Source organism: Ailuropoda melanoleuca, chromosome 16 (assembly GCF_002007445.2).
Source record: "Ailuropoda melanoleuca isolate Jingjing chromosome 16, ASM200744v2, whole genome shotgun sequence".
Lineage (NCBI taxonomy): Eukaryota > Metazoa > Chordata > Mammalia > Carnivora > Ursidae > Ailuropoda > Ailuropoda melanoleuca.
The window spans coordinates 3,319,333-3,344,591 of NC_048233.1; the positions used below are offsets into that span (position 1 = coordinate 3,319,333).

Here is a 25,259-nt window from a genome sequence, read left to right on the forward strand (position 1 = left end):
AGTGGTTTCTTGAGATGAAATCTGGTGAAGATGCTGTGAAGGCTACAGAAATGACGACAAAGAATTTAGGGTGGTTTCTTGAGATGAAATCTGGTGAAGATGCTGTGAAGACTACAGAAATGACGACACAGAATTTAGAGTATTACATAAACTTATTGAATAAAGCAGTGGCAGGGTTTGAGAGGATTGACTCCAAATTTGAAAGAAGTTCCAATTGTGGGTAAAATGCAATCAAAGAGCATTGTATGCTTCAGAGAAGTCACATGTGAAAGAGACAATTGATGTGGCAGACTCCGTTGTTGTTGTTGTTGTTGTTGTTGTTGTTGTTGTTGTTGTTAAGTAGGCTCCACACCCACTTTGGGGCTTGAACTCATGACCCTGAAATCAAGAGTCATGTGCTCTACCAACTGAGCCAGCCAGACGCCCCAGACTCCATTGTTTTATTTTAAGAAATTGCCCCAGCCACCCCAGCCTTCAGCAGCCACCCTCTATCAGTCAGCAGCCTCGTCAACATGAAAACAAGACCCTCCAGCAGTGAAAAGCTCAGATGGTGTTGAGCATTTTTTAGCAATAAAGTATTTTTTAATTAAGGTATATACATTGCTTTTTAGATATAATACTGTTGCACATTTAATAGGCTACAGTGTAGGGTAAATATAACTTTTATATGTGCTAAGAAACCAGAAAGTTCATTTGACTTGTTTTATTATGATACTCTTTTTATTATTGTGGTCTGGAATCAAACCCACAGTATCTCCAAGGTCTGCCTGTACATTGGTAGATACTCACGAAGTCAGTTTTTGTGGTATGTCTCATTTCAGGTTTAACCTGTGTTATTAATGGGGCATTGCTTTTCCTTGTTCTACAATAATTTGAATATCACATCTCTTGATCATTTTATTTATCCTTTGATCACATTTCTCTGAGGACTCTTTTCCTATTAACTTCTCCCTGTGCCCTTGAGACACTAATCTCTACCCTTTCTTTGCATATTGTACACTTGTCTTTCCTATCTTGAAGAAAGTTTTTGTTTTTTTCCTTCCAAAAAACTTCTTGAGTGGTTTTTCTGTGGACAGTGCCCTCATTTCCTTTTTATCCCTTCATTGTCACTGTCATTCTGAAACTCTCAGAATTTGCTAGTGACTTTATTGCCAAGTCTAATTGTTTTTTTCTCTTTTATCCCCATGACCTCTTTGTTGCACTATATTTTGTTTCTTTGTTCCTTTCCCTAACACTCACTCTGCTGTTTCTTCAGCATCTGGTAACACTTGCCAGTCACTTTTTAAAAAAAGTTTGATTGATTGATTGATTGATTGATGTTAGAGAGAGAGAGTGAGTGAGCTGGGGGAGGGACAGGGAAAGGGAGAGAGAATCCACAAGCAGACTCCCTGCTGAGCATGAAGCCCGACTTGGGGCTCCGTCCCAGGACCCTGAAATCATGACCTGAGTTGAAACCAAGAGTCAGCCTCTCAACCAGCTGAGCCACCCAGGTGCCCCTTGCCAGTCACTTTTAATTATTTTCCTCATCTTCTTCAATTGCTAGTGTTTGCAGCGTGCAGCCTTTATCTTCTATTTTTTTCCTTTTGTGCTACCTTTCGAGGAATTCTTAGCCTTTCTTAGGATTTTACCTCTCTTTTAGCTATTACCTTGTGGTTTCATTTCTCAGGTCTTGATGTTTCCTCCTAGTTTGTGCAAACACAGGAATTATTGTCACTCTGAAAGAGGTGTCATGTCCAGTCACCCATTTGTAATCCAGGTCTCCTTGGGATTGCTGTATGTTTCTATTTAGCTTTTTGTCATCTCACTTTCAGCATCTGAGATAGAATATCATCTCCTCTCCATCTACCCTTTCACAAACCACTTTACTTATTGCCAGTATCAGGATCATTATTTAAAAACTTAATGTGATCCTTGACTCATCTGTCTCTTTCATAGTCTTCTGCTCTCTGGCTTGAAGTTTTTATTTGTTGGTTTATTATGGCAGTGTTTCTCATCACTTCTACTCCCCCCTTTTTTCCTTTACTGCTACCATTTAGTTCCGTTCCTTAATTTTCTCACCTTGCTTATTTCTTTTTTTTTTTAAGATTTTATTTATTTATTTGACAGAGATAGAGACAGCCAGTGAGAGAGGTAACACAAGCAAGGGGAGTGGGAGAGGAAAGAAGCAGGCTCCCAGCGGAGGAGCCTGTTGTGAGGCTCGATCCCAGAATGCCGGGATCACGCCCTGAGCCGAAGGCAGACGCTTAACAACTGAGCCACCCTGGCGCCCCACACCTTGCTTATTTCAAATAGCTTTTAGTTTGTATTTCTTTTTTCTTCTCTCTATTCCCTGCTAATAATTTATAATTTTCTGAGCTATATAATATTAGCATTACAAGGAAAAATTGTTCTGTGATAGCAAAGCTTGGGAGGTGGTAGATTAAGAAAAAATTAATTGGGGATAAAGAAATAATAAATGATTCCTTCCTGTAAAACTTCTATGATATGCTGGTGTTCATTGTTATTGTCTTAAATTGGGAGGGATATAGTAATACATAGCATTACCCTGTAGACAATTTATTTAGTTTTTTTGCAGAGTATCTTCTAGGGTTAGAGGTTCCTGGAGCATACTTTAAGATATGGTGTAAAATTTATTTGACACAGGGAGAGAGAGAGAGAGTGAGAGAGAGAGAGAAGGAAAGCGACTGTATGGAGGGAGGGTCAGAGAGAGGGAGAATCCCAAGCTGACTTAACCGACTGAGCCACCCAGGTGCCCCAGATTTCTTGATGTATTAATGTCCTGTTTGCCAGCTGTTCTGAAGCTGTGTGAATTCTTGTAAACTAAGAAATACCTGCAGTGCATTTTGGAACCATTTTTTCGTGAAATAATTTTTAAAGCAGATATTAAATGCTAATATGAGAAATGGGACGATATGAGAGTATAGTTAAGAGACATATAGATTAAAACTAATATCAAAAACAAGATCTGTGTTGCAAGAGCTGAATTGTGTCTGCCAGTGAATAAATTATTGGGTTTTTACCTTTGGTAAGTGAAAAGTTTGCTTTCGTAGTGGAATTAGGTTTTTAAGTACCTTGCTCAAGCAAGTAGTAACTCTAAAGAGAACCCTTGTGTATTAAATGGAAGTCTTTATACAATGCACTTTAGATGTTCTTATTTTCTTAAGCTGGCACACTGAATATAATTAACTTTTCTTTTTGATGTCTTGCTGAAGTAGATTATATTTTGATTTGCATAGTTTAAGTAATTTTTACTGCTTTATCTTTGCGTATGTTTGTATTAGTGTTATTTTTGGATCATTGATTACTAATATATCTGTATTCAGGGTCAAAAAAATTTTTTTAATTAATCTTTTTCTTGTTTTAAGGAGAAGACAAAATCATATGAAACAAAATATATAGCTTCATGAATTGTTACATAGTAAACTTTGTTGTCATCACAGTTCTGGTCAAGAGATAGAACTTTGTTAGCCACCCCTAAGTACCTCCCAATTACGACTTCCCTCCCTCCCCTCAGAATGACTGCTTTGACCTTTGTAGTCATAAGTTCCTTGCATTTAAAAAATAATTGTATCAGTCAGATGTGTATTCTTACACATCAAGGTTTAGTCTTTCCCATTTAAAAAAAATTAAGAATGATTAATTTTAGAAAGTATTTTGATGATGTGCCATTGTACCTCCCGTGTTTATATCTTAAGTCAGATTTACCTGTAGAAAAAAATGTAATAACTAAGTTCTTTAATGCTTGAGAGCCTAGAAAGACTTGATGTGGTGACATGAATTGTATTTCAGGGTGTCCTCATGTCAGAAGAAGAAGTGTTTGAACTTGTTCCTGATGATGAGCGGCAGTGTTCAGCGTGCAGAACCACGTGTTTTCTCTCTGCACTCACGTGCTCCTGTAATCCCGAGCGCCTTGTGTGTCTCTACCATCCAACCGATCTGTGCCCCTGCCCCATGCAGAAGAAATGTCTTAGGTATCCTCAAGTTTCTTATAAATCTTGTTACTTCTTTTAAAACCAAGTGCACTGTTCTTTGTAATTCCCCTTTCCCCTGTGTGCGCTGGTAACTTTCCCTTGTCTCTCTGCCTCCCTGCTGAGGACCAGTCCTTTAAAGTTGGCCCTACACTTGGCAACTAATGTTAGTGTTTTTATCAGTTGATTTCATGTCTTCCTTGTCTCTCCCTGCATTAAAACTCTGTGGGTGGCTTTGATTTAAGACCCCATTCTCTTGGTCATTGTATTAAGCTGATTGTACTTAAAATTTATTTTCAAGTTGTTGGTTTTTGCAAAGTTTTTAGTTTCTGTGTTTTTTGTTTATTTGTTTTGTTTTTCTTTGTGTTTAGATACCGCTACCCGCTAGAGGACCTCCCTTCTCTGCTATATGGTGTGAAGGTCAGGGCACAGTCCTATGACACTTGGGTCAGCCGTGTTACAGAAGCATTATCTGCCAACTTCAACCACAAGAAAGGTTAAGTTTCCTCCTTTTTTATGCATACACTGAAATTATTGTCACATTGAAAGAGGCCTTGTTTTGTTCTATGTGCTTTTCCTCCATTAAGGAAAAATTATAGGTTGCATAATGATATTTGTGACTAATGGGTTGGTTGACTGTAGATTTTGTTTTCTATTTGAGAATTTTCTTTTATATGAAAAGTTACTATAAAATGGGACAGATAGCTAACTTGCAGTTAGATACGTATTTTGGGGAGCCATTGTTACCAGTGGCCTGCCACTACAGGTTAATTAAGAAAGAGGAATTACCTTCCTGGAGAGAAATTGTCTGTAAGGATTAGGAATGAGCACCTGCTCTTAAGCTTTTATTGCATTGGTGAGATTTCCACAGCTGCCGTGCTTCCACTAATTGATGACTAACTTGAGAGAGGTTGGTGAGTATTTTTAAATGGCTTTTTATGTCTGTCATAGTATATAACTTTGTTTTTACAGATTTGATTGAATTACGAGTAATGCTGGAAGATGCTGAGGATCGGAAGTACCCAGAGAATGATCTCTTTAGAAAACTCAGAGATGCTGTGAAAGAAGCTGAGACTTGTGCTTCTGTGGCTCAGCTGCTTCTGAGCAAAAAGCAGAAGCACAGGTAAGACTGAGAAGAGTTCTCCGGTGCTTTCCTGTGGGTTTTTTGGCTTTGTTTGTTTGCTTTTCTTTAAGAGTAAAAGCCAGAATTTTAACTGGCCCCTCCCTATGTTATCTTTGACCTCTTGTCATGGCCCTTCCCCTCCCTCTCTCCAGTCTTGTCGGATATTCTCTCCTACTGCTCTCCCTTCTTTCTGGATCCACCCTGCAGTCCTCTTCCCCTTCGTGTTTTTTCAGACACACCAGGCATGTTTCTGCTTAGGGCCTTCGCGCTTCTTTGCTCTTCCAGGTGGCTTGTTCCCTCACTTCTTTCAGATAGCTGACATGTTCTTGAAGAGGCCTTCTGTGACAACCCTTTATAAAATTGCAACCTTTTTATTCTTCTTTCCTGCTCTGTTTTTCTCCTAGCCCTGTCACTTCTTGATATACTAATTTATTTATTATCTTCTCCTTCCTTTCCCAATCCCACTAAACACCAGCTAGACTAGAATGTTGGAGATTCTTTATCCTTTTTTCATTGCTCTATTTCTTGGGCTTAGAACAATGTCCGGCGCATACTGGATGTTTAATAAATATTTGTAAATAAGTAAATGATACTACACACTGAAGGCAGATGGCAGCAAAGAGTAACCTTGATGGATGCTGGAGAGGCTATATTATTAAGAAGTGTAGAAGTATGCACTCTTGATTTAATGGAATTCATATGTGTTAAATTTTCTGTGGTATTGTTTCATATTCATGCCAGCACTTTCCTGGTATCTGACCAGCTTTTGCTATGGCCCTTTACATTGGGTTTTAAATTACTTTGTACATTTTTTTTTACCATTTGATTTGAGAGCCTTTCTTTGAAGCATTGATCAGGGAATTTTCACCTGTCATTGGGTCACTTTAACCCCCTTGGAGAGTCTGGCAAAAGCATAGGGGCCCTTTTCTTAGAAAAATGCACATTCACATAACAATTCTGAATCTGTTTCAGAGGGATTTATTGTCCCCTAGCCAAGTTAAAGGCCCTTGTTCTACGTTTTAAGCTTTTTGAGGTAGAAGATTTAGTTTTATTAATGAACATAGTATTTTACTCTGAGGAATTTATTGACTGTTTAAAATGCTCAATACTTATAAGATTGGAGGAACTATAACCTGGAGAGTTGAATCTTTGAGTCTTTAACTAATGAGGTAAAAACCTAATTTGGAAGTGATCATCATTACAGTGGAACCTCTCATCTTCTGGGATTGCTTGGGTTAGAATTCTAGAGAGACTGGAAACCCCTTTGATACCAGATGACTATGGATTTTTCTTACTTACATCTCGATATTATTTCACATCAGGCAGAGCCCAGATAGTGGGAGGACTCGGACCAAACTGACAGTGGAAGAATTGAAGGCCTTTGTCCAACAGCTTTTTAGTCTTCCATGTGTCATCAGCCAAGCTCGACAAGTAAAGGTGGAGTATTACATTCTTTTCTTGGGTAATATCCTTTGTAGTATGGGTTTCTGTTTCGGGTAAACAAATAGTGTGTCTAGACTAGCTTTTTGTTCTGTTTGTTTGTCACATACGTGCTGCTGTTTGAAGTTTTCTGGTAGGCAGTAAGAATCCCCTGGTTTCGTTCATAGCTTTTAATTCTCTTTTTAAAATTATGGAAGGGTAGTTAGTTTAGAACTTTTTTCTACATTAATTTTAGATCAGAATCCCCATTTAGCATAGATGTAATTGAAATGCAAGAAAACAGGTAAAAGAACCTGAATGTATCAGTAAGTTATTAGTTCACGAGCTTTTAAATATGTGAGCTCTGAAATTCCTAGGGCCCTGGTGGTTTCTTGAATAGGTACAGTCTCAAAAAGTGTATATCAAATATATTAATCAGCATAGTTAGTAATCCTCTGATAGGTTTGTGGTGTGTTTTGTGATTTGGCCATGCGCAGGTTATGTAAAATGGTTATTATTGAGGTCATCAGCTTGAGGGGCGCCTGGGTGGCTCAGTCGGTTAAGCGTCTGCCTTCGGCTCAGGTCATGATCTCAGAGTTCTGGGATCAAGCCCTACATCAGGCTTCTTGCTCAGTGGGGAGCTTGTTTCTCCCTCTGTCTCACCTGCCACTCTCCCTGCTTGTGTACTCTCTCTCTGTCAAATAAATAAATAAAATCTTTAAAAAATAAAAGTTATCAGCTTGTGAAATCTAGTATCAGTTGTGTTTCTGCTGTTATTCCATGTCATAGGAGCATTTTGGTAAGTTGACCACTCTTTCCTTCCTGACTTTCTTCTCTGAACATCTGTGACATCACATGCTCTGGTTTTCTTTGCTCATTCACAGTTCCTTTTCTTTGGTGTTCTTTGCTGTTTGTTTTCTCCTTGGCTTAACTTCTAAGCGTTGGAGTATATTAGGAGCCTCAGCTCTTTCTTTAGGTCCTGACATCTTACTTGTTTAGTGACAGTAAGTATCACCTCTACCTGGTTGATCCCAGATCACCAGCTCTCAATGCTTTTGTTCTTTCCTACAGGCTTATACATCCAGTTGCATACTCTGCGTATTCCATGGCAGACTAAAAGGCATTTTAAAAGCCTTTTAATGAGTCAGAATCCTTGATTCCTTTATTTCCCTTTTACCCCACATCCAGTCTCTAAACAAGGGCTACTATTATCTTCAGAATGTTTCCCAAAGTGAACCATTTGCCATCATCTCCATTGTTTAAGCTGTTCTCTGAACCTCTAGATTCTGCCTCTGAGATCACTGTAATAACCTCTTAACTTGTCTCCCTTCTTCTTCTTTTGTCCCTGACAGTTTATTTTTCATTCGGTAGCCAGTGTAATCATGTAAAATATAAATCAAATCATATCACTTCTCTGTGGTTAAAATTCTCCAGTGCTTCCCCAAAGCCATTAAAATGAAATCTAAGCTCCTAATCTACATGGTACTATATAATCTGAGCTCTGCTTATTTTAAACCACATTTCTCCACTTTGCTCCCCATCATCCACTTTAGAGCAAGACATTTCTCTGTAAAAGCTTTTGCAGTTATTATCCACCCTGCCTGAACTGCTCTTCCTCCAAATTTTCATATAGTTCCTACCTCTAGCTCCTCATTTTAGTTTCAGTTCATCTTTTTTCTGTGTCCACCATTGCAAAGTAGTATGCCTGTCCCCTCTGGTCATTCTTTTCCTCTCTCTCTTTTTTTTTTTCCCCAATTTTATTTATTTGAGAGAGAGTGAGTGAGAGAACATGAGGGAGGGGCAGAGGGAGCAGGAGAAGTAGGCCCCTCACCAAGCAGGGAGTCTGATGTGGGGGGCTTGATCCCAGGAAGGCAGTCGCTTAACCGACTGAGCCTCCCAGGTGCCCTGGTCATTCTCTATTGTGTTGCCTTGTTTTATTTTCACAGCACTTAAAACTAACTGAAACATTTTATTCATATATCCAGTATCTGACTATTTATATTAAAATACGTTCCTTGAAGACAAGGACTTTGTGTGTTTTAGTGCTGTGTGCTTAGAACAGTGGCTGCGTCTAAGTCCACAGTCATTAAATATTGTTTGAATGAATTTTAAAAGTAAGTCTGTAGGTAATTACAGAGAAGCATAATTAGGTTCTTAACTATCATATCTGGTGCTATAATGGTGAGATTATTAGTCTAGAATTTGATTGTTTGCCTGAACTATGTCCATTCCATACTTATTTTGTATCTTTTTTTTTTTTTTAATTTATTTTTTATTTATTTGACAGAGATAGAGACAGCCAGCGAGAGAGGGAACAAGCAGGGGGAGTGGGAGAGGAAGAAGCAGGCTCATAGCGGAGGAGCCTGATGTGGGGCTCGATCCCACAACGACGGGATCACGCCCTGAGCTGAAGGCAGACGCTTAACCGCTGTGCCACCCAGGCGCCCCTTATTTTGTATCTTTTAAATTTGTTTTTTATTTTTATTCTTTTGACTTTTTCAGAATCTCCTGGATGATGTGGAAGAATTTCATGAACGTGCCCAAGAGGCCATGATGGATGAGACCCCAGATTCTTCCAAACTCCAGATGTTGATAGACATGGGCTCTAGTCTCTATGTGGAGCTACCTGAATTAGCCCGACTGAAGCAAGAGCTACAGCAGGCTCGATGGTTGGATGAAGTAAGACTGACCCTGTCAGATCCACAACAGGTCACTTTGGATGTCATGAAGAAACTGATAGACTCTGGGGTGGGGTTGGCACCCCACCATGCTGTGGAGAAGGCAATGGCTGAACTGCAGGAGCTCCTTACAGTCTCTGAGCGATGGGAAGAAAAGGCTAAGGTCTGCCTGCAGGCAAGGTGAAGACATATATTGGTGACTGTTGCCTCTTTAATAATTAAGGGTAGAGCCGAAGGAGGAACATAAGGCTCTGTTTCATTAAATATTTAATTAGACGTTTTATGCCTTTCCTGACCAACCACTAAATTACCAAATAGGTCTGCATATAAACAGTTTCAAAGACTGTGTGTGTGCTAGTGCAGAGTACTTTGCTAGGTACTTGAAGTGAAACAGAGTAGTATTTTGTTTAGAACTTTCCCCTTGCCTATACTATAGTTCAGAGCTAAGAAACGTAAAGCTCACTGCAATATGGTATGGTTAACTGAGAGGTACAGAAAAATGCTGTAGCACTTCAGAGGAGGAGAGGTCATTGTTAGCTTTGGTGATCAAAAAAGAAGCTTGAGAGAGAAGAAAGAACTTAGAGTTTTGAAGTGTGTGTGGGATTAAAGTAGAAGGGGAGTAAGAGAAAGATCAAGCTAAGTTTAAGGAATATATAGGGTGTGTTTAGGTGACAAAAGTCATATGGGCTTTACTGGAGTGGAGGATTTATGTAGGAAAGTAGTGGGAAAGAAGAAGCAAGGAAGATAGGAGAACATTATGCAGTTGCATTAGCATTGGCACCCCCATTGGATTTGTGAGATTTCAGTAAAGCATTCACCATACTTGACTGTATATCGACTAATTAGACTGTAATGTTCTTTAGGAAAGTATTTCTTCAGCTAAAATTAAGATCTGTAATTTCTCTTGTGAGGATGAGGAACCTGGCATACTTAGAGCCCATAGTTATTAAATAACACAGCTCAGATTTAAAGCATTTTCCACTTCATTCCAATGTCTTCGTGTACTTAACTATTTTGCCAGCCACTTACTTTGGTTGCAGTTGATAGGAAAAGCCTTAGGTGATTCAGTGAACACAGTTCTGTTTAACCAAGAAAAGCCCACATATATTTTTGCTGGATATTTTGCTCTCTAGTTGGCATGGAGAATACATTCTAAAATGTATCCGTACCTTTTTCTCTTTGAAACCTTCAAATTACTCTGTGTCTTCAGATTCGTGACAGTTCCAGGAGCATATTAAATGGGCAAAGCTAAATAACTTTAGAATGCAAAACCATGATTTGATATACCTGATGCAACTTACTGTAGTCTACAGAATGAGATTTTGTTGGTAGAATATTTGAAAACTTTTTTCTCTTATATTTCCACATTTAATCAGTCACTAAGTTTTAATGTGTTTTCCTCCAAAAATGTCTTTCATATCTGTCTTCTTCAACTCCGTTGTCACTGACCCTAGTTATGGTGCTCTTGTATTTTCCCTTAATCTTTGCAATTCAGTAAGTATTTATGGGGTACCTACTACATGCATGCCAGGCACTATTTCTAAGTGCTATAGAGATAGTAGGGGAAAAGACCCACAAAGTCCCTGGTCTAAAATAGAGGCAACATTCTAGTAGGGAGAGACAGGTGAATAAGTGAGTGAATGGATGAATAAATTTCAGATAATTAGCGTCACAAAGAAAATAAAATTCGTAAGGAAATGGAGGGTGATGGGGTTTGTTGGGGATAGTGGGAAGTAGAATCTTTTGTTTTCTAACTCCTGTCAAAGTTAGCTTTCTGAAACACATCTACAGTGTTCTTGGCCCCTTAGCTTTGGTTAACTCCTGACCACTATTTTCTCAATATCCTCCTTCTTTGCTTTTGGCCTTCTCTCCCTGCCTCTTACATAATGCCTTTCCTCAAGATTCTGGCCTAGATCACTTCTTTTTTCACTCTGTACATCTTCCTGAAAATTTCGTCTTATTTTGTGGCTCCATTGGCCATCTTTATACTGATTCAAATTCTCATCTATCACGTAGATATTTTTCATAGATATCATCTGCCTATTAGGTAATTCCATTGGATGTCCTGTTGATACCTCAAAGTCCCCATATCCAAAATTGAATTCATTAAGTCTTTCCCATCATCTCTTCCTTTGCTCCTTTCTTCTTTGAGTTATACCATTTTTTTTCTCTTCTAAACAAGCTTTGGAAATTAACTTTGGCCTTTGCTTTCCATTTCCATACCCTCAGCCTCAGATAACTACTAAGTCATGTTGATTATATTTCCTCGATATTTCTCACTTTCATTCTTCTTTGGGGTGCTGTCATAGCTGGCCTAAATCATAGCCATAGGCTCTGTGACCTCACCCTGCTCTCATCCATTCTCTACACTGCAACTAGTATTTTCCTAAAATACAGGTGTGGCTTTTTCACTCTCTTGCATAGAGCCCTTCACTGTTTCCTATTCCCCTGGGGATGACATTTAGAGTCCCTTCATCTGATTCATAAAGCCATCTGTAATCTAGCCCCTTGCTTAAGGATCTAGCCTCATCCCTTGCCATTCTTCTTTGCATTTTATGTTCCAAGCATAGTGATCCCCCTGCTTTCCTCAGATATGCCATGTTCTTTCTTGTCTCTGGACCTTTGCATGTGCTTATTTTATTCTGCTCTGGAACGCTCTTCCCTTCTGCCCATCCCCTGTGGCATACCCCTACCCAGCCTCTGGTTCCAGCTTTCCTGACTCACTCCTATTCAAAAAGGATAAGAAAGCTTAGAAGTCATTTCTGGGAATCCTTCCGTCACCTACCAGGTCAGTTTAGGTCCTCCTGCTGTATATTTTGATAGCATCTTACAGTGGTATGAATAATCCCCCTCTACCACCACAAGATTAAAACGTTTCATTAGGCAGAGGCTCTATCACTCCTGTGTATTAATAATCTCCAGGACCTAGCACAGTGCCTAGCACATAGTAGGATTCATGGATAAAGAAACTCTTCCTACCCTCAGTAGCTTCCTGTTGCTTCCATGGTGAAGTTCATGGCTCTTAAGACCTCTTAAATCTGTTTGCATCTTTCTGTCCTGTCAGATTCCCCTATTTGCTCTTAACTCTACTCCTACATCACCGTCATCCTCACACCAGCTCCCATCTTAAACTGGACTACTAACTTATTTTTTTTTAAGATTTTAGTTTTTAAATTAAAAAAAATAATCTCTATCCCCAACATGGGGCTGGAACTCATGACCCTGAGATCAAGAGCTGCACGCTCTACCCACTGAACCAGCCAGGCACACCTGGACCTCTTAACTTACTTTGAAATGTTTCTTCATGTCTTCGTTCATTATATTCCTGGGTTTTTTTTCCTTTAACCTTGAGAAAATCACACTACTTCTTTAAGCCTCAGCTCAAAGCCTATCTCAACTCCTCTAAGCAGAATTAATCACAGCTTCTCATAGTGTTGAGCCTATAGTGATTTGCTCTTTGTCCCCAGTACACGTTAAATTCTTATCTTGTATTCTGATTCATTGAGGATGAGGTCTATTTTATTCATCTTTTAACTAGGTGGTATTGAATGTAGTTGAATTAAATGTACATGGTCAGCATTACTGAACTTCTAGACTATTGCTTTCCACGCTGCTATCTGATAACACATCTCTGACAATTTCAGATATTGTGGAGAACTAAAATAGATGCAGTTTAGTGTAGTGAAAAGAGCAAGGGATCTGAGACTCATTCTCAATCGGTATTTTAGCTGTGCCATTCACTGTATTAAATGACTTTAGGGGAAATAATTGATTTTTGAGTTAAGGTTTTCTTATTCGTAAATTGGAAATGTAATAGCTGCTTTGCCTCCCTTATAGGGTTGTGGTAAGAACTAAATGAAATCATGTATATGAAATTTCTCTGCACATTCTAAAATGTTATTTAAATGTTGGTAGCAGTTTGACTTTTCCTCATGCATCCACCCTATCTTTGTGGGTTTTTTAGACCACGGCACAGTGTGGCAAGTTTAGAAAGCATAGTGAATGAAGCCAAGAACATTCCAGCCTTTCTGCCCAATGTGTTGTCCCTGAAAGAAGCATTACAAAAGGCTCGAGAATGGACAGCTAAAGTGGAAGCTATTCAGGTAAGGAGCCTCTTGAATTATCCTACCATTTGGGTAATGTTGTCTCACAGATGAATCCTTTAAGCCTTTAATTCTTTAGAATAGAGTAACCATAATAAAATATTAGTACTTAAAATTTCGTTGTTCCATCTAATTGTCATTCAAAATATATATTACCTATTTAAATGTTACTTGTTTCTGTTGACTCCCTGCTATGAAAGATGACGGAATTAGCTATTTATTTAACTCTTAGCAATAGGGAGTTTATTCCCTGCTGTATTCTTTGAATCTTCGCCATGTGTGCAAACAAATTTTAAAATAAGAGACAGAAAGAAGAAGATGAAATTAATATTTACTAACACCGTAACACTCATGGTAGGTATTATTCTAGTTGTTTGGGAGTAGAAATGTGAGGGAAGGGTGTAAAGATAGTACCCTGGCCCTCAAAATAGCATATTCTCTAGTTGGAAAGACCTGTATTATATATTTTAATTTAAAACAATATATAATATTCCTCCTGAATTATAAAAACCTTGCAGCATTTTCAGTGTTGAGGATGTACATACTCTTTATTGTAGAACTATATCCGAAGAAAAGGAAACGAATTCTCTTGTACTAAACTGCTATCCCATGAAAAGATATCCTAGGTGTCAAGTTCTAATGACTTTTTAGTTTGTTTTCAGTTAACTTTTTTGGGAGCTTCTTAGCTGCACTTTTTCTATGCTATTTTAAAAATTATCTCTATTTTCTAAACTGAGGATTTCTGGAGGGGAGATGGTTGGGTGAGGGGATAGGCTAAATGGATGATGGGCATTAAGGAGGGCACGTGTTGGTGAACCCTGGGTGTTCTGTGTAAGGATGAATCACTAAATTCTGTTCCTGAAACCAGTACCACACTATATGTTAACTAACTTGAATTTAAATAAAATCTTGGAAGAAAAATTATCTGTTTTCATCAGGACAGTTCCTCTGTTTCATCTTTAATCTATTTCAGGAGTTTGGTTGTCCTCAGATGTTTAATGACCTTTAGTTGGCTGTTAATTTATGACTACAGGACCAAGTTTGCAAGTATAAATGGCTGTCTTGTGTTTCCTCTGTAATTTTGAAGGACATGTCCTCCACCAAGCCCTCCCTGCAGTGGGGAGACTGACTTGTAGGTTCTAAGTGGACAACTTCTCTTGACAGGCAGACTCTTCTTTAAGATACAGAGCTTGGGAGCAGGCTAAGTCAAGCCTTAGCCAGAAGGTCTTCCGTGGTCAAACAGCTATAGTTGGGTACAAGAAGGAGTAGTAGCAAACGTAGTATTTCTCAGCTGTATCTGTACTTGAGCTTTCTGTTCTCTTCCATTTTGCTATCTATTCTTTAATCGTAGTACCACAGTGATTTAATTATACCATTATAATATCTCTTAGGGCTAAAACCTTCCCGTTATTATTATTAAAAATTTACTTAAGTTGGGGCACCTGGTTGGCTCAGTCGGTGGAGCGTGTGGCTCTTGATCTCGCGGCTGTGAGTTCAAGCCCCACGTTGGATGTGGAGCCTACTTTAAAAAAAAAAAAAATCACAAGTTTTTTGCCTTTTTATTTTTCCACATTTCAGTGTAACTTTCAAAATGAATTTATAGGCAAATGTGTCAGTTAACATAGGAAATAACCTTTTATTCAAATGTCTATTTATGACAAGTAACTATGCCTTTCCCTCATTCAGGGCTTCTGAATAACAATGACTGTTAAGGGCATATATACAGTTTTCTTATAGGAATGGTTATGTGTTCTGTCTGCCTGGAGATTCAGCCAGTCTAAGGCATCACTCTGAATTACTGCCTCTTGGCTCCCAGCCCACTTCAGGTGTTCTTGATAAATTCCTGGAATGGATTACTTGTTAACTCTCTCACCTCTTATAATGATTTATTTAGTTAGTAAATTTACAGCAGTAACAGTTCTAAAAACAATAATGACTTCATTACATTTGAAATACTGAACCATTGTGACCACGGCAAATATCTGTTCTCATCTGTATTTATATAACATAAAATGGAGGTGGTTATCAGAACTAAAATACTACTCTGTAGTTGTTGGAAAAGTTTGAAAGACTTTGAAAATAGGCAAAAGAAATTACCGGGTGTCCTTTTATTTTTTTATTTTTTATTTTTTTTTTAAGATTTTATTTATTTATTTGACAGAGACAGCCAGCGAGAGAGAGGGAACACAAACAGGGGGAGTGGGATAGGAAGAACCAGGCTCCCAGCAGAGGAGCCTGACGTGGGGCTCGATCCCAGAACGCTGGGATCACGCCCTGAGCCGAAGGCAGACGCTTAATGACTGAGCCACCCAGACGCCTCCCGGGTGTCCTTTTAGTGGAGTACTGGATGTTGTCTAGTGAACTCTCCAAGATTATCTCATTCTGAGAGTGCATGCTGTAGATTTTCTTTGACCAGGCTATTTTACAACTCTGTCAGTTATTAAAAAATGGTAGTAATACAAATGAATTATGTCCATAGAAAGACAACTAAATTTATCTATAACGGAACAATTGATTTCCTCATGGTAGAAAAGGTGATTAAATTGTCCCATATGATATTAAATATCTGTTTCCATCTATTAGCAAATTTCTTGTCTCATTCCTGATTGTATTTATATATATATATTTTTTAAGATTTATTTATTTATTTTAGAGTGTGTTTGTGAATGGGGGAGGGGCAGCGGAGAAGGAGGGAGGAAGCAGACTCCCCACTGAAATCACGCGGGGCTTGATTTCCTAACCAGGAGATCATGACCTGAGCTGAAACCAAGAGCATCGGTTGGATGCTCAACCGACAGCCACCCAGGTGCCCCATATATGTCTGTCCTTTTGATTACCTTTTGAACTGATTTTTACATCTTAACTAGTTCCCTCATTAATTAATAAAAATCCTTGACAGCATGAATTTATAGACTTTTTAAAAAGGCCATTGGAAGCTCTATTAGTTCAAGAGATAAAATTAGGTTTAAAGAATAACATTTAACAAAAAAACTTAACACTTAACTCTTTGTAAGATCTTCCAACCAATATTACTAGACTCCATAAGAAAGTACAAGTTGTGTGAGAATGCACTTTTGTTTTGCAGAGTGGCAGCAACTATGCTTATTTGGAGCAGCTGGAGAGCTTATCTGCCAAAGGGCGACCTATCCCTGTGCGTCTGGACGCATTGCCCCAGGTAGAATCACAAGTAGCAGCTGCACGGGCATGGAGAGAACGGACTGGGCGGACCTTTCTTAAGAAGAATTCTAGCCATACCTTGTTGCAGGTAAAGAACAGTTGGTAATTTAATACCTGTAGGTAGGAGTTTCATTGGTGAGGGTTGTTTTCAGTTTATCTGGTCATGGTTATATAGGTGATTCCTATTAAGTGATATCAGATGTTGACTGGAAATCTGGAGCCTTAGGCTGACTTATCTCCAGTTCATCTTGTACTCTGTCCAGAAAAAGCAATTAGCCTGGATCTTATCTCTGTTACTAATGGATTCTGTCCTTGAAATATCTCATACTCGTTACCCTTTTCATCTTGAGCAGTTGAACATCCTAGTAGTTAAAGAGCATAGGCTTTGGAGTAAGGTACTTTCAGGTCGAGCACTGGCTCACTAATTGTTAAGCCTGTGTCCTTGGGCAAGTTGTTTCCTTTCTGAGCCTTAGCTTCCCCGGTTTGTAAAATACAGATGATACACCTACTACAGAGGGTCGTTATGAGGGTTGAGTTAGGTGTCTGTAGAAGGTACGTAAGAAAGTGCCTAGGACAAGACGGGTGGTCAGTAAATGGTTCCTTTTTATTATTTTCAGTTTTAAGATTTTTTTAAAAACTGGAATTCAGTGTTTGGCTTTATTTTTGTAGGTGCTAAGTCCCCGGACTGACATTGGTATATATGGGAGTGGTAAAAACAGAAGGAAAAAAGTAAAAGAACTAATAGAAAAAGAAAAAGAAAAAGATCTGGACCTTGAGCCTTTGAGTGATCTGGAGGAAGGATTGGAGGAAACCAGAGATACAGCTATGGTGGTAAGAAATCATGAAATGCATTTTGAGCCTGCTTTGTGAATACAAAATTCTATGAAGATATTAGCAGATTCACTGGTTTTATGTTCTTAACTATTTTTTATTTTTGTATACTTAATCTTTGGCTTTATAGTAGAATATTTCATTTTTTTATATTTGTAATCAAAGGTTATTATGCTCTCTCCCTAAAATTGTCTTTCCAAATCTGTGTTCTTTATTATTGTTTTAATAGTTGTCTAATATTCCATCAAATTGTCCATAATTTGTTGAACACTTTTCTGACACATCAAATATGTTGATTATTACTGAGTGTTTGCTATTATGGATAATGTAAAGTGAACTTCTTTATAAAAATTTTTTCTTTTTTCAAATTATTTTCCTTTACTTTTAAGAATGTGATTACTGGGTTAGAATTTAATAGCATTTTGTGACATTCAGTACTCTGCTTTTAAAAGGAATTATATCCGTTTAATGATACCAGCTGCTATTTAAAATACCTCCCTTCTCTTAGTCTCATTCACAGTATAGTGAGTCCTCAAGAAAATACTTGGAATGATAGGTGTTTCTGGAGAGGAGGAGGAATGTGTGAAGGTGACTAGGTGCCTGAGTATGTAAAGAGAAATAAAAAAGGAATTTGGGATATATGTAACAGTAGGGAATTACATACATTAAGTCACTTGATATGGATGTTTCTGCCTACAAATGATCCTGGGTCGTTGTTGTTGTTGTTGTTTTTTAAAGATGTATTTATTTGAGAGAGTGAGCGAGCACATGAGTGGGGGGAGGGACAGAGGGAGAGAGTGGAGGGAAGCAGACTCCCCACATAGCGGGGAGCCTGATGCAGGGTTCGATCCCATGACCCCAAGACCACAGTCTGAGCTGAAACCGAGAGCCAGATGCTAAACTTACTTAGCCACCCAAGCACCCACAAATGATCCTGTTTTGAGGCCAGTGGAAATGATTTATTAGCAAGCCTGCCTAACAAGTCAGTCTGGCCAGATTAATAGAACTGGAAATTATTTCATAATTGTTTCAAAGCTACCACAGTTTAAAAAAGAAAATGCACTGCAATGATAATTAGTTTATTTACTTTTATTTTTTGAAATGAGTTACAGAAAGCCTTGTTATAATTGGCCATCAGACTTCGATATTCTACTTCTACATGAGTTGGAGAGGCTGTTTTAGAAAGATATAAAAATTGATTTGTACAGAAGTCACCCTCAGGGAAGGAATTACAAGGGGATTAGGGAAGTAATATTTATTGGGTGTTTACCTTGTGTGAGACACCAAGTTAGGCACTTCATGTGTTATTTAAATCCTCAGAACAACAAAATGAGGTTGGTTGGTGTCCTCATTTTTCAGAAAACTGAAATTCAGAAAACTTGTGCCCCAGATCAGCCATCTATAAGAGCCAGGCTTTGTGCTCAGGTTGCTTGACTCCAAGGCATATTATCTTTCTACTGCACCCAACAGAAGAGTTCAAAGTACTCTACTGATACAAATTGTCAAATATGGTAGCACTTTGCCCATTTCACAGATGAGGAATGTTTGCACCCACATTATAGGAAATGATTGACAGATGTTTGTTTGCTTTTTAAGGACAGCGCTTGTCACAATGAGGGTACAACATGGAGATGATCCCTCAGCTCTGAGGATTTGGCATTTTTGGAATATTTTGCAGTGACTCTTTTTAATTAAATGTTTGTTGTATATAGGTGGCAGTTTTCAAAGAACGGGAGCAAAAAGAGATTGAAGCCATGCATTCCCTCAGAGCAGCCAACCTAGCCAAGATGACAATGGTGGACCGCATAGAAGAAGTAAAATTTTGCATTTGCCGCAAGACAGCCAGTGGGTTTATGCTACAGTGTGAACTCTGCAAAGACTGGTTCCATAACAGTTGTGTTCCCCTTCCTAAATCGGGTTCCCAAAAAAAAGGGTCTAGCTGGCAAGCTAAAGAAGTAAAATTCCTTTGCCCTCTTTGTATGCGGTCTCGAAGGCCAAGGTTAGAGACTATTCTCTCACTCCTGGTATCCCTTCAGAAGTTACCTGTACGTTTGCCTGAAGGAGAGGCCCTGCAGTGTTTGACAGAACGAGCTATGAGTTGGCAAGATAGAGCACGGCAGGCCCTAGCGACAGATGAACTGTCCTCTGCCCTGGCCAAACTGTCTGTGTTGAGCCAGCGCATGGTGGAGCAGGCAGCTCGAGAAAAGACTGAAAAGATCATCAGTGCAGAACTCCAAAAAGCAGCTGCTAATCCAGACTTACAGGCAAGTTTAGGGTTTTCTTTCTTTTTTTATTTCATGGGATTATATGTGTAAATAGTAAATCAAATCTGTCTTACCAGCTGATAAGGAAAAACAACAGTAAGTTTCCAGCAGCTATGTTATCCATAACATCTTTCTGTATACACCTATAGGATTTTCCTTGGGTATATACCAAGGTCATTGTAGTGAACCATTACCTGGAAATACCATTGAGTTGGACCTTGGCATCATAATCAAATAATTTGATCTGTACTGTTGAATTCTTTTGGCCACTTTGCAAGTTTATTACATTTAGGTGGTCTTAAGCGCACATTAATTATCCTTGTTTATTTAGTATGTCCCTCTGTTCATCGTGGAATTGTTTGTTGTTTAGGGACACTTACCTAGTTTCCAGCAGTCTGCTTTTAACCGAGTGGTGAGCAGTGTGTCTTCTTCCCCTCGACAAACAATGGACTATGATGATGAAGAAACAGATTCTGATGAAGATATCCGGGAGACATATGGCTATGACATGAAGGTAATTAATGGACAGGCATACCTGATCACTGGGCTTGATAAAACTATTGAACACTGGTATTTGAACCCTGAAAGTAGAAGAGAAAGCTAGTCTATTTATCCTGGGTTTATGGTGATAGCATTTTTTTCTAAGCCCCCAAAATAGAGATTGATGAAATAATTTTTTTTAAAGGATGGAATTTTTTTTTTTTTTAAGATTTTATTTATTTATTTGACGGAGAGAGGGACAGCCAGTGAGAGAGGGAACGCAAGCAGGGGGAGCGGGAGAGGAAGAAGCAGGCTCCCAGCAGAGGAGCCTGATGTGGGGCTCGATCCCAGAACACCGGGATCATGCCCTGAGCCAAAGGCAGACGCTTAACGACTGAGCCACCCAGGCGCCCCAAGAATGGAATTTTTTAAAAATTGTGTTTATTTTCTTCACTTTGTGACTCCTTATGGCCTAAAGGGAGTAGAAAAATTATGTATTTACTGAAAGCTTTCATGACTTATTTCAGTATTTTGTTTCCTTTGAGTTGTTCATTCTGTATAGTTATGTTTTAAGAATCCTGTTCTAGCTGTGCTTTGAGTCTTTTGCTCTGATCTCTCATCTCGATGGTGCTAGATAGACCGTTCTATTCAGAGATGAGTTATACTTGGGCCCATGGTTCAAATGTGCAGAGCTACAGCTGCAGCTAGAGCAAATTATTTAACCTCAATGTGATTCTTTTGATAATGACACTACACTGGTTTTGGCAAGTTTGTTTTGTTGTTGGATCCTATTGGCCTTTTATTATTTTGTGTCAGGCCCAAGCCCTTTGTCTTTTACCTAGTTATAACATCATGATCTAGGCAGAAACTCTGCTGCATTGCAGTTACTCCATTGATCTGTTTTTTTTTTTAATTGTAATAATATTTTTTTATTATATTATGTTAGTCACCATACAGTACATCCCTGGTTTCTGATGTAAAGTTCCATGATTCATTAGTTGCGTATAACACCCAGTGCACCATGCAATACGTGCCTTCCTTACTACCCATCACCAGCCTATCCCATTCCCCCACCCCCCTCCCCTCTGAAGCCCTCAGTTTGTTTCTCAGAGCCCATAGTCTCTCATGCTTCATTCCCCCTTCTGATTACCCCCCCCTTCTTTATCCCTTTCTTCTCCTACCGATCTTCCTAGTTCTTATGTTCCATAGATGAGAGAAACCATATGATACTTGTCTTTCTCTGCTTGACTTATTTCACTTAGCATTATCTCCTCCAGTGCTGTCCATGTTGCAGCAAATGTTGAGAAATCGTTCTTTTTTGATAGCTGAGTAATATTCCATTGTATATATGGACCACAGCTTCTTAATCCAGTCATCTGTTGAAGGGCATCTCGGCTCCTTCCACGATTTAGCTATTGTGGACAATGCTGCTGTGAACATTGGGGTGCATATGGCCCTTCTCTTCACTACGTCTGTATCTTTGGGGTAAACACCCAGTAGTGCAATGGCTGGGTCATAGGGTAGTTCAATTTTTAACTTTTTAAGGGACCTCCACACTGTTTTCCAGAGTGGCTGTACCAACTTGCATTCCCACCAACAATGTAGGAGGGATCCCCTTTCTCCACATCCTCTCCAACAATTGTTGTTTCTTGCCTTGTCTATCTTTGCCATTCTAACTGGCGTAAGGTGGTATCTCAGTGTGGTTTTGATTTGAATTTCCCTGATGGCTAATGATTTTGAACATTTTTTCATGTGTCTGTTAGCCATTTGTATGTCTTCATTGGAAAAGTGTCTGTTCATATCTTCTGCCCATTTTATGATTTGTTTATTTGTTTCTCGTGTATTGAGTTTGAGAAGTTCTTTGTAGATCTTGGATACCAGTCCTTTATCTGTGGTGTCCTTTGCAAATATATTCTCCCATTCCGTGGGCTGTCTCTTAGTTTTTTTGACTGTTTCCTTGGCTGTGCAGAAGCTCTTTATCCTGATAAAGTCCCATAAGTTCATTTTATCTTTTATTTCTCTTGCCTTTGGCGATGTGTCGTGAAAAAGGTTGCTCTGGCCGATGTCATAGAAGTTGTTGCCTATGTTCTCCTCTAGAATTTTGATGGATTCCTGTCTCACATTGAGGTCTTTCATCCATTTGGAGTTTATTTTTGTGTATGGTGTGAGAGAGTGGTCAAGTTTCATTCTTTTGCATGTAGCTGTCCAATTTTCCCAGCACCATTTATTGAAGAGACTGTCTTTTTTCCACCGGATGTTTTTTCCTGCTTTATCAAAGATTAGTTGCCCAAAGAGCCGAGGGTCCATTTCTGGGTTCTCTATTCTGTTCCATTGGTCGATGTGTCTGTTTTTGTGCCAGTACCATGCTGTCTTTGTGATCACAGCTTTGTAGTACAGCTCGAAATCCGGCATTGTGATGCCCCCAGCTTTGTTTTTCCTTTTCAACAGTTCCTTGGAGATTCGGGGCCTTTTCTGGTTCCATACAAATTTAAGGACTATTTGTTCCAGTTCTTTGAAAAATGTCCTCGGTATTTTGATCGGGATAGCATTGAAAGTGTAGATTGCTCTGGGTAGTATGGACATTTTAACTATGTTAATTCTTCCAATCCATGAGCATGGAATATTTTTCCATCTTTTTATGTCTTCCTCAATATCTTTCAAAAGTGATCTATAGTTTCTAGGATATAGGTCCTTTACGTCTCTGGTTAAGTTAATTCCAAGGTAACGTATGGTTTTTGGTGTTATTGTAAATGGGATGGATTCCCTAATTTCTCTTTCTTCAGTCTCGTTATTCGTGTATAGAAATGCAACTGATTTCTGGGCATTGATTTTGTATCCTGCCACCTTACTGAATTGTTCTATAACTTCTAATAGTTTGGGAGTGGATTCCTTTGGGTTTTCCATATAGAGTATCATGTCATCTGCAAAGAGAGACAGTTTGACTTCTTCTTTGCCGATTTGGATACCTTTGATCCCTTTTTGTCTTCTGATTGCTGTTGCAAGGACTTCTAGTACTATGTTGAATAATAGTGGCGAGAGTGGGCATCCTTGTCGTGTTCCTGATCTTAAGGGAAAGGCTTCCAGCTTTTCCCCATTGAGAATAATGCTTGCAGTAGGCTTTTCATAGATGGCTTTTATGAGATTGAGAAATGTACCCTCTATTCCTACACTCTGAAGGGTTTTAATCAGGAAAGGATGCTGTATTTTGTCAAATGCTTTTTCTGCATCAATTGAGAGGATCATATGGTTCTTGAGTCTTTTCTTGTTGATATGATGTATCACATTGATTGATTTGCGAGTGTTGAACCATGCTTGCATCCCAGGTATGAATCCCACTTGGTCATGATGGATAATCCTTTTAATGTACTGTTGGATTCTATTAGCAAGGATCTTGTTGAGGATTTTGGCATCCATATTCATTAGAGAAATCGGTCTGTAATTCTCCTTTTTGAGGGGGTCTTTGCCTGGTTTGGGGATCAAGGTAATATTAGCCTCATAGAATGAGTTTGGTAGCTTTCCTTCTGTTTCTATTTTTTGAAATAGCTTTAGGAGAATAGGTATTATTTCTTCTTTGAATGTTTGGTAGAATTCCCCAGGAAAACCGTCTGGGCCTGGAGTTTTATTATTTGGAAGGTTGTTTATCACTGACTCAATTTCTTCATAGTTAATTGGCCTATTTAAGAAATCTATTTCTTCCTGTTTCAGTCTTGGTAGTTTATAGGTTTCCAGGAAGGCCTCCATCTCTTCCAGATTGTTTAGTTTTTTGGCATATAGCTGTTGATAAAAGTTTCTAATAATCCTTGCAATTTCAATGGTGCTGGTCGTGACCTCTCCCTTTTCAGTCATAATTTTAATAATCTCAGTCCTTTCTCTTTGTTTTTGGACAAGTTTTGCCAGTGGTCTATCAATTTTATGGATTCTCTCAAAGAACCAGCTTCTAGTCCTGTTGATCTGCTCTACTGTGGTTCTGGTCTCTAATTCATTGATTTCTGCTCTAATCTTGGTCAACTCCTTCCTTGTCAGTGGGTTAGGCCTGTCCCTCTGTTGCTGTTCCAGTTTCTTGAGGTGAGAATATAGAAACTGCATTTTAGATTTTTCTATTCTTTTGAGTGAGGCTTGGATGGCTATGTATTTCCCCCTTAGGACTGCCTTTGCAGTATCCCATAGGTTTTGGACCGTTGTGTTTTCATTCTCGTTGGTCTCCATAAATTGTTTAAATTGATTTTTGATTTCCTGGTTTATCAAATCATTCTTGAGTAGGATGGTTCTAAGTCTCCAAGTGTTTGAATTTCTTCCAAATTTTTCCTTGTGGTTGAGTTCCAATTTCAAAGCGTTGTGGTCTGAGAATATGCAGGGAATAATTTCAGTCTTTTGGTATCGGTTGAGACCTGTTTTGTGACCCAGAGCATGGTCTATTCTTGAGAATGTTCCATGTGCATTAGAATAGAATGAGTATTCTTTTGTTCTGGGGTGTAGTGTTCTCTATATATCTCTGAGGTCCAACTCGTCTAGTATGGCATTCAAAGCTCTTGTTTCTTTGTTGATTTTCTGCTTAGGTGATCTGTCTATTGCTGATAGTGGAGTGTTGAGGTCCCCTACTATTAATGTATTTTTATCTATATGTCTCTTTATNATTCTGGTTAAGAGTTGGCTTGTGTATCTTGCTGCTCCCCTGGTTGGGGCATATATATTTATAATTGTCATATCCACTTGTTGGATACATCCTTTAAGAATAATTTAGTGCCCTTCTGTATCTCTGCCTATAGTCTTTAGTTTAAAATCCAATCTGTCTGATATGAGAATTGCTACCCCAGCTTTCTTTTGAAGTCCATTGGCATGAAAGATGGTATTCCATCCCTTTACTTTCAGTCTGGATGTATCTTTAGGTTCAAAATAGGTCTCTTGTAGACAGCAAATGGATGGGTCAAGTCTTTTTATCCAGTCTTCAATCCTGTGGCATTTTATGGGAGCATTTAGGTCATTTACATTGAGAGTGATTATTGAGAGATATGATTTTAATCATGCCATGTTGCCTGTAAGGTCTTTGTTTCTATAGATTGTGACTTTCTGATCTGTATCACTCTTGGGGCCTTTTAACTTTTATAGAACCCCCCTTAATATCTCCTGTAGGGCTGGTTTCATGGTTACAAAATTGGTCAGTGACTGGCGATTCTGGAAGGTCTTTATCTCTCCATCAATTTGGAATGACAGCCTTG

At 38.8% G+C, this 25,259-nt stretch overlaps 1 protein-coding gene across 1 annotated transcript in view; it reads left to right on the forward strand.

Annotated features, from left to right (window-relative positions):
- Positions 1-25,259, forward strand: part of KDM5A (lysine demethylase 5A) — a 95,884-nt gene that overhangs the window by 48,204 nt on the left and 22,421 nt on the right. The window contains exons 15-24 of the mRNA XM_002914106.4: positions 3,790-3,971; positions 4,340-4,464; positions 4,941-5,091; positions 6,414-6,528; positions 9,013-9,368; positions 13,153-13,291; positions 16,377-16,556; positions 17,138-17,299; positions 19,012-19,563; positions 19,934-20,077. Coding sequence (XP_002914152.1) covers positions 3,790-3,971; positions 4,340-4,464; positions 4,941-5,091; positions 6,414-6,528; positions 9,013-9,368; positions 13,153-13,291; positions 16,377-16,556; positions 17,138-17,299; positions 19,012-19,563; positions 19,934-20,077 — 2,106 coding nt within the window. The remainder of the gene's footprint in view (positions 1-3,789; positions 3,972-4,339; positions 4,465-4,940; positions 5,092-6,413; positions 6,529-9,012; positions 9,369-13,152; positions 13,292-16,376; positions 16,557-17,137; positions 17,300-19,011; positions 19,564-19,933; positions 20,078-25,259) is intronic.